This window comes from Haliotis rubra, unplaced genomic scaffold (genome assembly GCF_003918875.1).
Source record: "Haliotis rubra isolate DU_JTF1 unplaced genomic scaffold, ASM391887v1 Scf83, whole genome shotgun sequence".
Taxonomy (NCBI): Eukaryota; Metazoa; Mollusca; class Gastropoda; order Lepetellida; family Haliotidae; genus Haliotis; species Haliotis rubra.
The window spans coordinates 1,319,708-1,333,008 of record NW_025767557.1 but is presented as its reverse complement, the minus strand read 5'-3'; the positions used below and the strand labels follow the sequence as shown (position 1 = coordinate 1,333,008).

At 37.3% G+C, this 13,301-nt stretch overlaps 1 protein-coding gene and 1 long non-coding RNA gene across 3 annotated transcripts in view; both read right to left on the bottom strand.

Annotated features, from left to right (window-relative positions):
- Window positions 1-61: 61 nt before the first annotated feature.
- Window positions 62-13,301, bottom strand: part of LOC124262259 — a 22,056-nt gene continuing 8,816 nt past the window's right edge. The window contains exon 2 of the long non-coding RNA XR_006894534.1: window positions 62-130. This is a non-coding gene — a long non-coding RNA (uncharacterized LOC124262259). The remainder of the gene's footprint in view (window positions 131-13,301) is intronic.
- Window positions 62-13,301, bottom strand: part of LOC124262257 (transmembrane protein 263-like) — a 16,735-nt gene continuing 3,495 nt past the window's right edge. For both annotated transcript variants that reach the window (XM_046696742.1, XM_046696743.1), the window contains exons 3-4: window positions 2,934-3,036; window positions 62-921 (exon numbers count right to left, since the gene is read on the bottom strand). In XM_046696742.1, the coding sequence (XP_046552698.1) occupies window positions 728-921; window positions 2,934-3,036 (297 nt within the window). In that variant the 3' untranslated portion in view covers window positions 62-727. The remainder of the gene's footprint in view (window positions 922-2,933; window positions 3,037-13,301) is intronic.

Genomic DNA, 13,301 nt, shown 5'->3' with positions numbered 1-13,301 from the left:
ACTACATCATTGATCTGTTATATGTACTTTGTCTTGCCTTATGGGACCAAGCACAACTTCATTTGGCTATGATATCATCAAAACTGAATGTTCAACAACATACATGTTCTCAGCATGTTCAGTGGAATTACTGGTTACTGCAAATGATTTCTTATGTGAAAGACATGCTTAATGACACCTTTTCTATATATTCTGCAGGTATGGAGGGTATGCCAACATTTGTGAATATGGACGGTTATCAAATCAGCTTTTAACACTTAAAAAGGGGAGTAAGACTTAACTCCAAAATGTTGTCCTTAGCAAATAAGGAAGCTGATATCCCAAAACATCTTTGACTCAGCTATTAACAAGGCCACATGTCTTTTTTCTCTTAGAGAGAGGTCTTCTATCATTGAAGGGAACAACACTGATCTACCAAAACAATTTGATTTCAGTGATTTGTCACAAACAACAGCTCTGATATCATACAGAATGAAATGAGTCTTAATTCTCTTTATCTATCTGAAGAGACCAAACGCTGGAACCCTGTCACGAAACAATGTGTCAATAAACAATGAGGCATTTATAATAAAATGGATGGATATATATGCAAGGCTTGGGGGTTGCATTAATCAGCATGAAATTCAAAAGCCTGCTCAAATGCAAAAAAATCATAAATGTATAACATGTGTACAATCAAAACATCATGGCAATAACTGATAAAACAAAAGGCTTCTGCTTCAATACGTCACTCGTTCTTGTCCTTCTTCTTCACGAAGGGGATGGGTGGTCTGGGGACTTTACTGGCAACTGTAGATCCCACGTCGTACGTCTTGCCTGCAACCCACTTGACGCCTCCATAGCCGTAGCCTACAGCACCTGACGCTGTGCTGTATATGCCGCTCGACATGCGCCATAACAAACCTGGCTGCTTCCCCGGGTCTGAAATACGGAAAACTGTGTGTGAAATTTACGCTGGTCCTGTGGTCCCTGGCTAGTAAAAAATCATCAGGACCATTAAATGATAAGTTTGCAGTGGTCCTGGTGGCCAGTGAATTTTGTGTTGATAGTTAAGTAAATCCCTATGAATGTTATTTTGGACCAGTGAAGTACAGACAGGACCAGTGAGGTACAGACAGGACCAGTGAGGTACAAGTGAGGTACAGACAGGACCAGTGAGGTACAGACAGGACCAGTGTCACACTAATTATTGTCCACTCACTGGTCCTCTGGTCTACTGGGAAATTTTGAAAGGTTTCTTTCCATGGGAAAACTGGTTTAGGTATTATCTCTAATGCTGGTTATCACTCACAATATGCAGATCGTTAATCGAGGATGGTAATCAATCAATAATTGATTGTAATCGTAAACTCCGACACAAAACTCATGGGCAATAACAGGACAATCATAAGATTATCCAATCGAAACAGGCACCGATTAATACTACCATCAAGACGATCGAGGATACTTCCTGTCGAGACACACATGTGAGTATGTTGTTTACATTGCAGTTTTGCAAGTCAGAAAACAGCATCAGTTGTTTGTCTTGATTGAACAAACATAACAATAACAAACAAAATTTCTAAAGTTTAATCTGATGTTTAGTTTTCTATGAATACTGATTAGTTTCCCAAGCTCATCGATAATTCATCGAGATTGAATTGTCGCTCAATCTCTTCAGGTCTAATTATTTCACCAGGGATTTACAGGGGCGCTGATTCCTATGCTACCGCAGATAATGGACAATTGACCAGTTCCAATCGTTGACAATAACTTATCACTGAGTTGGCTCAATCTCTGATGATCATGATACACAAATACAAGGTCTAATTCTTTCACCAGGACCCTGATAATATTTTCAAATGCAAGAGTGCCACAATTGGTGTGTGTGAGTAATTACATGCATGACAGAGATGCCAACCCTGAATCTAATGCAAGTGGAGTCATGCCTGGCTGGAAGTCAGGCCCGAGCACAGAAGCTGTGAGTTGGGGGTGAACATGTGGTCGGTTCCGCCATTTTGATTCACTTACATACCAGCTATGACATACATTTGGAAAAACTTGGTGCAACTTCGTCGTCAATAATACCCAATATACACAATCGATACCCAAATGATCACACACTAAGCTTCTGAAAGCTTTTACCAGAGTTTTTTAAAGACAAATTGGACAGCAGATTCTGTATTTAAAAATCGGAGTAACTCCGCCAAAATCGGACTGGTTGGCAGTCTCCAGGCCAGTCCAATGTAATAACTTAGTTTCACAGATCTTCATTCAAAATAAACCAGAAAAATGAACACTTTAAGAACACTTAAGCAGGGCTCCAGATAATTTTTCAACATCAGGAGTACGTACTCCTTATTTGTTCAATATTGAGTACTGGAAAACCTTAAGTGTACATTTAGAGTACTGAATGGAAGCTAATGGACTATCAGTAATCTTGTGTTTCGTTTCATATATGCACCACAACATTGCTACTCTTGTGTAAACAGGTCAATAAACAATAAAACAATACTTTTTCAGATAAATACATCTGTAAGTGATTCTAAGACCGTACACCACTGCTGTGGTGCGTATCTGCTACGTTTTCTAAATTATTTCCTACTGTATCGTGCATAGTTTTTATCCGTACATACGCCGATATGGCCCTTATCTGGAGCCCTGACGTAAGGACATTTAAGGAGATATTTATAATATGATGGCAGTCTGTAAATAATCGTGTCTGGGCCAGATAGTCTCGTAATTGACATGGAAAACTTTGATCTATACAATTGGGATACAATGACATACATGAGTCATACAGAGTCAATGTAACCCTATCCCGTTAATGACCTCTTCTGACAAGTATGAGTTGCTTACATCAATTCTTGCATCTTCACGAAGATATGATTATAAATTAGTTTATATATACTGACAGGGATATAACTGGCCTGCTGTTAACTGGTATAACATACCTGTCACTTCATCAGTTTTCTTATTGGAGGAGTATTCTGGGGCGTCAGTTTCCTTGATGTCATCAGCGTTGGTTATCACTTCAACCTGCTCTGAACCTGGGCCCTGGAACCAGAAAACAAACAGAAAATACATTAATATTCTGATTCAGTAGCATGGCTTCCTTTCAAACATATGAATAAATTAAGCTTTATTGTACTGCAGGGTTTGAACTGTTACTTACAAACAGACTGTGAAAATTTACATCGTAGTGTGAACTGAAGCGTAACACCCATCCCTACCTTTCACATTCAGAACTTTGAAAGGGATTTTGTAATGATTTTGCACTGTAAATCACTATAATTTTTCCCTTCAATGAAATTGAAATCAGGTAATGAACAAGCGACAACAAACTTGGTCAATAAAGATAAAGATAAAGCATTACTAGACATGATTATGTACAGTTTAAACTGTATTTACCCACCTGCTAGGTATTGTTTTGTACTTTTTATCATCAGATGGTGTAATGACAGGATTATATTGCGTACTTCAGTATTAATTTGCTGACTTGGTATTTGATGCGTTGCATGCTCATGCTAATGTCTTTGTGTGGGAAAAACATCCAAAAGCATTGTTGGAAGGTATCATGTGCATGTCCTTATACAAAACTGTGGCTAATTAAAAATATTCTGTCATCCCTCGACATAACGTGGGTCTTGGGATCCATGGATAACCCTCTGGTGGGTTTAACGACATCACCGTTATACAGAATATGAAATAATTTATGGGGGACCGTTCATAATTTATGGCTGGGGGTTGGTGGAAGGGATGATGATTTTAAGGGGGTCCACCCATTTTGTTCTGGGGAGCTGGGGGGGTCATCAATTTTATACACCGCGTACTAGGTGGGGTCAGCAAGTTTGTACATAAAAATATGTTTAAAATTATGCTTAGAAATTATGGGAAGGGGAGGGGGGTCATTGATTTTGTACATGACATGCAGGGGGGTCACTTATTTTGTACATCAATTTTAGTGGGGGTCATTCACATTGTACATGCTTCTCCATAAAAATCATCATCACCCCCCTAGTCATAAATTATGAACGGTCCCTAAAGGCCAAGTAATATCATATTTTTCTTGTGTATTTTACTGGTATGTCAAATGAAACAAAAATTAGCATGATAAGGATTCAGATTCATGCCTTCAGCCTGGACAATAGCCACTGTTCCAGTGAGATTAGTAAAACTGAACACTCAGTGATTATCCAGTGTTTTCTCTCCCTTCTATGACCGTACATATATTAACATGAAGATTTTCTGAAAATGAGGTGAGGTGAAATTGGGTTTAACGTCGAGCTGGAGAATATTTCGCTCATATGACGACATGCATGCGTGTGTATGTGTTGGTGCACCTGCTTGTACTAGCCAAGACTTAAGCTGGTTTTAGAGTGCTAGCCCACTGAGATACCATGCCGCAGTGAAGCATGAATATCCCACTCAGACAAATTATACTGACTCCGAGCCGACCAGTCCTTGTTGTACCCATTAATGCCGAGCGCCAGACAGGGACCAACAAGTACCATATTTTAATGTCTTTTTGGTATGATGCGTCGGGGATCGAACCCGCGACCTTCCGCTCTCCGGGCGGACGCTCTAACCACTACACCACGGAGACGGTTTCTGAAAATGATGCTCAGATGCTAAGTATACTTCTTACTGTTGTATAGACTGAAAAGATTCTTACCTCATGTATAAAAAAGGTTATTTTCTAGACTCCTAGTACACCTTTTCAAATCAAAATAACATGATGCTCATTTTCCCTATCTGTCCCAATATCAAATACATCAGTCTGCAACCTTGACCATTAGTTTGATGCCAGAGCTATAATCCCACAAAGTTATCATAGTGCTACAACAGTCATAAGTCTATGTTAAAGTAAGGGAGTTACGATCACCTTAGTGCTAACGATTGCTTTGTCAATGGGCACTTGTTCATCTAGTAAGCTCAACTATTACTGGTTCATATAATATGGCTAACATCAACTAAACATGATGCTAAGAGGCAAGTTTGGACTAAAATAGTCTAAATTCATGCACTAAAATTGTCTAATAATGATGCTAATAGCATCAAAAGGTTGTGCCAAAAATGTATACTGACCAGCAATAAAAACGCAACTCAGAATTCAAGAAAATCATACTTTTTCAGCATGAATTCAGATTTGATACTTTAACACAATTGTTTTAATTTCTTGAATTGCGTTTCTTTTGCTGGTCAGTATATATCAGTATCATGGATATGATCATGATGATCACAGCTAATATGATATTCAAGATTTTCTAAGTTCTTCTCTCATGGACCTATCAGAGGCGAGTGAGGGTGTGAGTTTGGTTTGAAAAATTGTTCATGTTCGATTCTAGTGGCCGTGAATAAAGAATTGAATTTATGCATGGCTACAGTTCAATTCCCCAAATATTCGAGTGAATTGGAACAGCAAGCAATGACAAGGAAACCCTTTAACCAACACCCATGTATCTGCGGAGATGTTCTGCATCTTCCAGGCTTACACTGACCATGGTGACTGAATTCATTAGGGTAAAGTTCTTCACTTAGTACTGCGGAGTGCACAACAGTTGGAAGACCGTCCCACGTCCAAGTTACCTCTTTGACTGCTTACACTAACCACAGTGTTCACGAATGGTGTTTCAAAGTAACAGGACATTGGGTCCTGTAAGTTTCAGATGTCTGTCTGACCCATTGAAAATTCACAGGACCCATGGAATAAATTTAAACACACATTTCAGATCTAACATTTCTTATAATTGGCATTGAAATTATTAACAAACATAAGATTTATAAACAGCAACCAAGTGTGACATGTCACATATAACAACTTCAGTCAAAGTCACTGTGACATATGCAGTCAGACACTGGGGCCGGCAGGTTGTACACTTCTGTCGGACTGTTTGCGAATCTGCCAGATTTGTCAGAGGATCAGACGCTATTGGTGAACACTGTAACCATAGCCTGAAGTAAAATTAAGCCTTTGATCGTGAATAGAGAAACGGTTCAATATTTAGAAACATCAATAACACATGCGTAACAGATAATAATGCAAGATTGTGGCAACATCAATAAAAGTAAATTAGTTCTCAGTATTGATAGAGAATTCACATTGTGGAGGGATCCATGTAATCTCTTTGGTAGAGAGTCAAGTGGCATGGGCTCACAGAGTGTATGTCAGTTATTTATACGTGGAAATAAAACTGATGAAGTAGGACGAAACATGCACACCATAATCGGTCCTTGCCAAAATCATGAGTCTACTCGACTGAACCCATCCTTTCTCATATTTTTCTGAACTGTTCACATTATTCGCACATATGATGGGTTCTTTATTCGACGTATAGGACTTAAATACATTACCAGTCGACCCCTTCAACCTCTAGTATGAAGCCAGAATCTTGTAAAAATCTGTTCAGTTTGCTGTTTAGTAAGCTCGACTAACAATACCTTCTTTAAGTGGCATTTAGAAGCTGCTATGATGAGTGAGTGAGTGAGTTCAGTTTTTACGCCACTTTTAACCATATTCCAGCTATATCACGACGGGGGACACCAGAAAAGGGCTTCACCTATTGTACCCATGTGGGCAATCGAACCCGGGTCTTCGGCGTGACGAGCAAACGCTTTAACCACTAGGCTACCCCACTGCCCCTGGTATGATGAAGAGCCAACACTTTTTTATGGGTATACAACTTCTTTATTCAGAGCAACAGATAGTTTTTTGGGTCATTGAGTTATGTACTCGCTTGTGTTCATCTTAATTGGGTATCCAAATTTTTCTTTGAGTAACCAAATAAATTGTACCCACCTCACTCAAACGCAGTTGGGTATTTTGCCATTTTCCATTAACTGTAAAAATACATTATAGTTTAAATGTTGGTTAACGTGTTTGTTATTTATATTTGATCTGTTACATGAGAAACGATAAGAAAGACTGCAAGTTGCCAAGTCTAGGTGCTGAAATAGATACTCTCAATATACCTCAGTTATTTTATTTATGTTTGTTTGTACGTATGTAATATCAAATCTATTGAGTATTTACAAAAATTGAAGCATACTTGTAAGCAATAGACTTCATAGGAATTGAGTTTTCACATAAATATTTGCGTAATTTACGCAGATACGCAGCTTGTCTGTACTTCTGTTTATTGCAATAGATGCAACGTTTCGGTGTAGATCTGAACCCTGCATCAAGCAAATGATGCACAACATATGCAACAAGGAAAAATACATACATGACGGGTAATTAATTCTACACCGAAACGTAGCATCTATTGCAGTAAAGAAGCTGTCTATCCATAAAAAAGTGTTTCCTCTTCAACAAACAATAGTCAATATAATGAGACTAAACTGTACTGTAATGGTGCCTTGAGAAATGTTCGGGCAAGACGAGTAAAACGTTTTTGGTACAGACTGATTCTTGGACTTGAGTTTGGACTTATGGCCAGAGTTGCACGCTCTCTCTCAATGACAGGGTGCAATTGGCTCACAAAAGTATTGAAACATAAATCAAGTTCTATTTGAGTGAAACATTTATTTTGCCAAGGTAACATACTGGGCTGTTTAAAACAAACAGGAATTCAACAAGAATTGAAAGCTTTTGAAAATATAACAAGCTAACAAGATAGGTACACTCTTAGAGAATTCTAACACTGAAATGTTGGTCATAACAAGGGATAGCCACCTAAGCTGATAAAAACATGCACCTAGAAAGCAGTCATGGCCTTATTACCAAGCTTGGAAGTACATGTTTCCTTAACACTGAAACTGTGTTCTTGCTTAAGTACTGTCGAAAAAAACCTGTTACTCTGTATCCCTAAAATTTACACATTTGTAAATAGCATATGTCGAAATAACCCACATCGGCCTAACTGGGCATTCAGTGTGATGCGTAATAGGATAGCTAGAAAAGCATGCTTACTCGTAAAATCGGGCATAACTTAGAAAAAAATGCATATACTAGTAGCTGCTGAAAAGAATAGATCAGATTACAGATGTTAATTAGGTCGCTCAGCCAGGTATGATGACGGACAGTGTCATGTGTACTGAATATGTCTCATCTATTGATTAAAGTCTTACATGCCTTTCTTTCATAAAGTTTACGTTGAGATACATAAAAGAGTGTGATACCCATAGAAAAGCTTAATGAACCATCGCATTAAATGTCTCAAAATATATAGGTGGTATGACCAACCGAAGATCGACTGGACAGGATATTATTTGTAAATTGTTGTGACATGCCGTTTACTTCCCCAGTTTAATTCCCCTAAAGGATTATCTTATCTCACAATATCTCTATCCCCCAGCCCGACCCTATTCACCATCTGCGACACCATCCTAGTTTTGCTTTTGAGTTGACCCCTCCTACCTGTTTGTTTTTATAGTGATAGTGAAACCCCATGTTAGCTACATCCTTAATAGTTTCAGTATTAATGTCATTATTTTTTTACGTCAGCTATTGTTTATAATGAAGCTAAGTCTAATCTCAAAATGGGCGTTTAAAAAAGTGTCCTTTGTAATACAATATCATCGCACACTAATTTGCATAAAGCCATGGTCTGTTCCAAATAAATTGCTTTCGATGCATTGCTAATTTTGCACTAATCTCTCCTCAGTAAAGTCCTTTTTGTATGTTTCCTATCTCCCTACCACTGAGACTGTAGTTAGGCCGAACTTAGTTTAAACTAACAGATATTTCATACTTTAACATGTTAACTACATAAATTGATGATATAGATGTGAAAAACCAGGGTTTTTAATTTCCGACAGTACTTTAGGTAGACTAATTCCCAGCAAGTACAGTGCAGGATAAAACATACTGAACTTGCAAACATTGACCAAACTGTGTGAAAGCAAACTTTAGGAACGCTGGATACACATGAAACAAAATGCCATGAAGTGACAAATACTTTCAAACCCTTTGAAAGTTCAATCATAAAACAACATGAAATGTTCATTACATCGTTACTTCATATTTCAGATGGCTCTCAATTTTCAGTCATTGGTGATTGTATACATCCTCTTTGACTTCCCAGATGGCACAGGAGTCATGTGATATTTGAAAAATGGTTGTATCCCATTAGTCATACGCCCATTTCTCATATGGCCACTAGTCATACGGAACGGACTGGATTAATCAAAACAACAAGGGTCATGCTCCCTATGATACAATAGACTCGTCCGCTTTTCGTTTGCGAGATGCAAGCTGATAGTCAAACATAATTTAGTACTTCTACTCTGCATACTGATTGTTTTGAATATGTTCTTAGAAAAGAGGGATAAGAATATAATTCCATTTCAGATTCGAATTAAACTATTATGCAGATAATTCAATACGTTTACCCTGCATACCTATTGTTTAGAATATGATGTCAAGTTCCCTCACACTCTGTGGAATCACCACCGCAAAAAACTCAAGCAGTAAAACTCAAGCAGTAAGTTACCATTAACCACACACAAGCTTTGAAAATCTTTTCCTTTTCCTATCTTACATACTTCCTGTTCTAAATGTAACTTAAACTATGTGAAAAGGAGCACAATTCCCTAATTTGACAATGGTAACAGACATTTCACTCTTATTTCTACACATGGAATATTTTCTATGTATTGAGATATGTTATGCAGAGAGATATTCTAAGCCCCAACATATTACAAATACCACTAATGTAAACATAAATTGAATTCTTTCAAAGTGAATGGGAAAGACTCAAAGAGCATGCTTTGTTCTACACATGTACATGTTAAGTTGAAAATTAGTCATTGATATTTCCTCCAAACTGGCAAAATGGCATTAGACCAAATTAATTTATCTAAAAAGAATGTACTGGCTTAAAGGTCACATGCAACCAAAAAATCAAACATAATTAAAACACAATTATCACTTCTTCATGACATATAATATGCATTGCTGATTATGAAAAAACAAATAAACAAAATTATAAGCGTACAATCGCAAATCAAAAGTGCAATATTTTGTACTTGGGTTTACCTCCCTCGAAACAAAGCAGCCGGGATACCGAACCCAGTCAGAGCGGGTGGGTGTGCACTCAAGTGTAACGGCTGGTTCATTTGCAGATGCCGCCCTAACGGCTCATTGTGTATATATAGAGATGTTGGGTTTTGTAAATACATGCTCATTTTTTGTGTATAACATTTTGCAATCAACAGACATCATAACATGTCATGTGTTCAAGTATCACACCTGCCTGTCTGTGTAATTACATAATGTGACAGAGACCGAACTCGGGCCATAAATCAATGCGTTTTGTTTATGGTGTATAGCCTGATTGGTGTTAAGTTCAAATTGTATGTGGTCAGTGATCGCAGTTGTGTATTGAATATTATCATTAGCAGACAGGCAGGCAGACACACAGGTGTCAATAAAACAAGACATTGAGTTTTGTCTGTGACAACGACATATCTATATCACAGTTAGAAATTCTGTCAACGCTAAATAATGACATTGCTTTTAAGTATCGAACTGAGAAAGTGACTCGGTAAGAAGAACGTGTGGTGAAATAGACAAATGAAATTATATAAACAGTTTATTTACTGTCATAACATATAAAAAGCTCGCGCCTGTGAGATATCAACAAAACATTATGAAAATAGCTCACACCAAAGCCTTCACCGAGTATTCACCAGACAGCCCGCTTCCAAGTTGCGCGAACCTATTTCACTGCGCACATGCTATGAGCGCAGCCCAGCTGTTGAAACCCGTTTTCTCCCGAAATTTTCGGGGGAAAATTAGTGAATTGTTTGAATTGTTTGAATTTGAATTAGTGAATTGGTTTTTTTCATCGCGTTATTTTTCAACTTTATAAGTTGAATTTGCATTTTTGATGATTTGTTTCGGTACGTCCATACCGAAAGGTATCAGAATCTGCAAAGTTGTGTTTTACGTTGCATGTGACCTTTAACAATTTGCAGAAAATGATAACTTTTACCAATATCAATATCCTAATGTACCAATATCCAGGTATTTGTATACCAAACTGCAGTAAGTTTATCTGCAAAGTAAGGTTATGTTACCGGCGACAGTAACGAACATTTCAAATTGACCGATTACCTTAGGTGAGGTGAGGTGAAATTGGATTTTACGCCGTGCTTGAGAATATTTCGCTCATATGACGATGTGCCGATTACCTTAGCTGTAAGCCTGTAACGAATATACTTTGGGGATATTGGACTGTTTACTGGATGTTGGCCAGTTTGGTACCATTATCCAACCATACTGATAATAACATTTGCTAATTAAGTTTAAGAGAAGCATGGTGGCAACAGCATTTGCACCCCATTATTGAGAATGAGTGTGCAGACTTTCAATTATGATAGACTGTTAACAAACAAATATCTGACAATGAGATAAGGAAATGACACATATATGAAACAATGAGACCGGCAATAATAGAATTAAGAGTGCTATAATTCTGAATCAGTTCTCAATGCTTCAAACTAGTTACAAATTGGAACTGCATAATTGACAGTAGTAAACAGTTTGTCTCATTTAACATGGACTAGCTAAAACTCTTTTAACATCAGTGAAAGAAGGTTCCTTAAGACAAAAACAGTGTATACCAGTAAGGCTGTAGCGATTCACTAACATATTCGGTGAATCCAACTGTAGCCCTTCATGAATTCAATTTGTAATTCGTTGTCACCAGAACCGAATATTAACAAATATTTATGATTTTCTTAAGGGAGCGTGTTTTCTTGAACTCTTATGTCCTTTTTCAAAGTGAGATGTGAAAGAATGGAATATGTACTAGCCTTGCAGTAGCGCAAGTCATGTTAGTTTGCCAAGGCCGCACATGGTACTGTCGACTATAACTATTACATACCAAATTTGAGTGTCATGAGATCACTGGTTATTGCTGTGACAAACTAACACTGTCAACATGGGCATTCCATATTGTACATCAATCACTTAACCACAATATTGTATTTGTGAATAATTATTCATATTTGTTACCCAATATTCATGATAAGTATCATATTCACCACATAGTGTATTTGTTGCAGTCCTATATACCAGGTATATCTGATATTTACATATTGGCATGTTGTGACAAAATACAGTAATTCAAGTTCTGTGTTTTTTGTTTGTTATAAATGTCACAAGCTGAATCTTGCAAACAGGAACCAACAATGTCAGTAATCCAGATTAGATTAGTATCTTGTTTGAGAGGCCCTAGACTGACTGACTGAGTTTGGTTTTACACCGCTTTTAGCAATATTCCAGCAACATCACAGCGGGGGAAACCAGAAATGGGCTTCACACATTGTACCCATGTCTAGAGGCCCTAGAAGGTTGGAAAGCTAAGTGAGGATAAGATATGAGGATAACAACCTCTTCAAGGGGCGATGTTTTGGTGTAGTCTTTAACACTCAACACTGTTATCATGAGCAGATGAACAAATATCCACTATTGTTAGATGAAAAAATGTTTTGGTGTTGGTTTTAACACTTCTATCAACTAAGTGATGGAATCAACATCCAAAACATCTTTTTTCATTTTTTCACCTAAATACTACTCCTAACGTTTAGAAAGAAGCAGTTGATTCAAATGCTTTATTCTTACAAGGGCTGGCTAAAAAGATCGAAAATATTGTTGATGGGAAAAACTATTTATATAGTATCGTCATATACACTGTGGCATTGAGAATATTTACACTAGGGCTGGCTATCAATATTGATCATAGAGATTGATAATTGTTAACTAAATATCGATCGATTATCGATAAATATAGGAGAAGTAACTTTGAGAAAAAATGCCAAAACGGCCTGAAAGAAATGAATATAATTCACATCACTGGTGAGCGGTGAGATGTTTGTGCATGGGCTACTAACACTTAGGATAAAAGTTGTTTAACAAACGATCATAGATTCAAATCGCTATTAATGGTTTGTATTACAAGGGGGTAAGCGCAGTAGATGGAACAGTGAAACAAATGCACGTGCGGTGAACGTGATGAGCGTTAAATTAGACTACCGTAGAAACCAACCCTTCTTGTTCTCTGGGTTTCCTTTAATGTGCATACCCCCTTGTAATACAAACCAATAATAGCGATTTGAAACTATGATCGTTTGTTAAACAACTTTTATCTGAAGTTGAATAAAATTCTGAGATTTGAATGTTCAATTTGCAAGGTAAAATTATGAGGATTAGCAATCTTAATTTCACTTAATTTGATTTACTTTTTGTTTAAAGTGAAATTCATCGGTACGTTTTCACTGCAAACAGACTATAAATTATGTTCAGAACGTTCTTTTGTTAGTCATCGATGCATAACTATGTCACCAGTGATTTGAAATATGATAATTACTTAAAA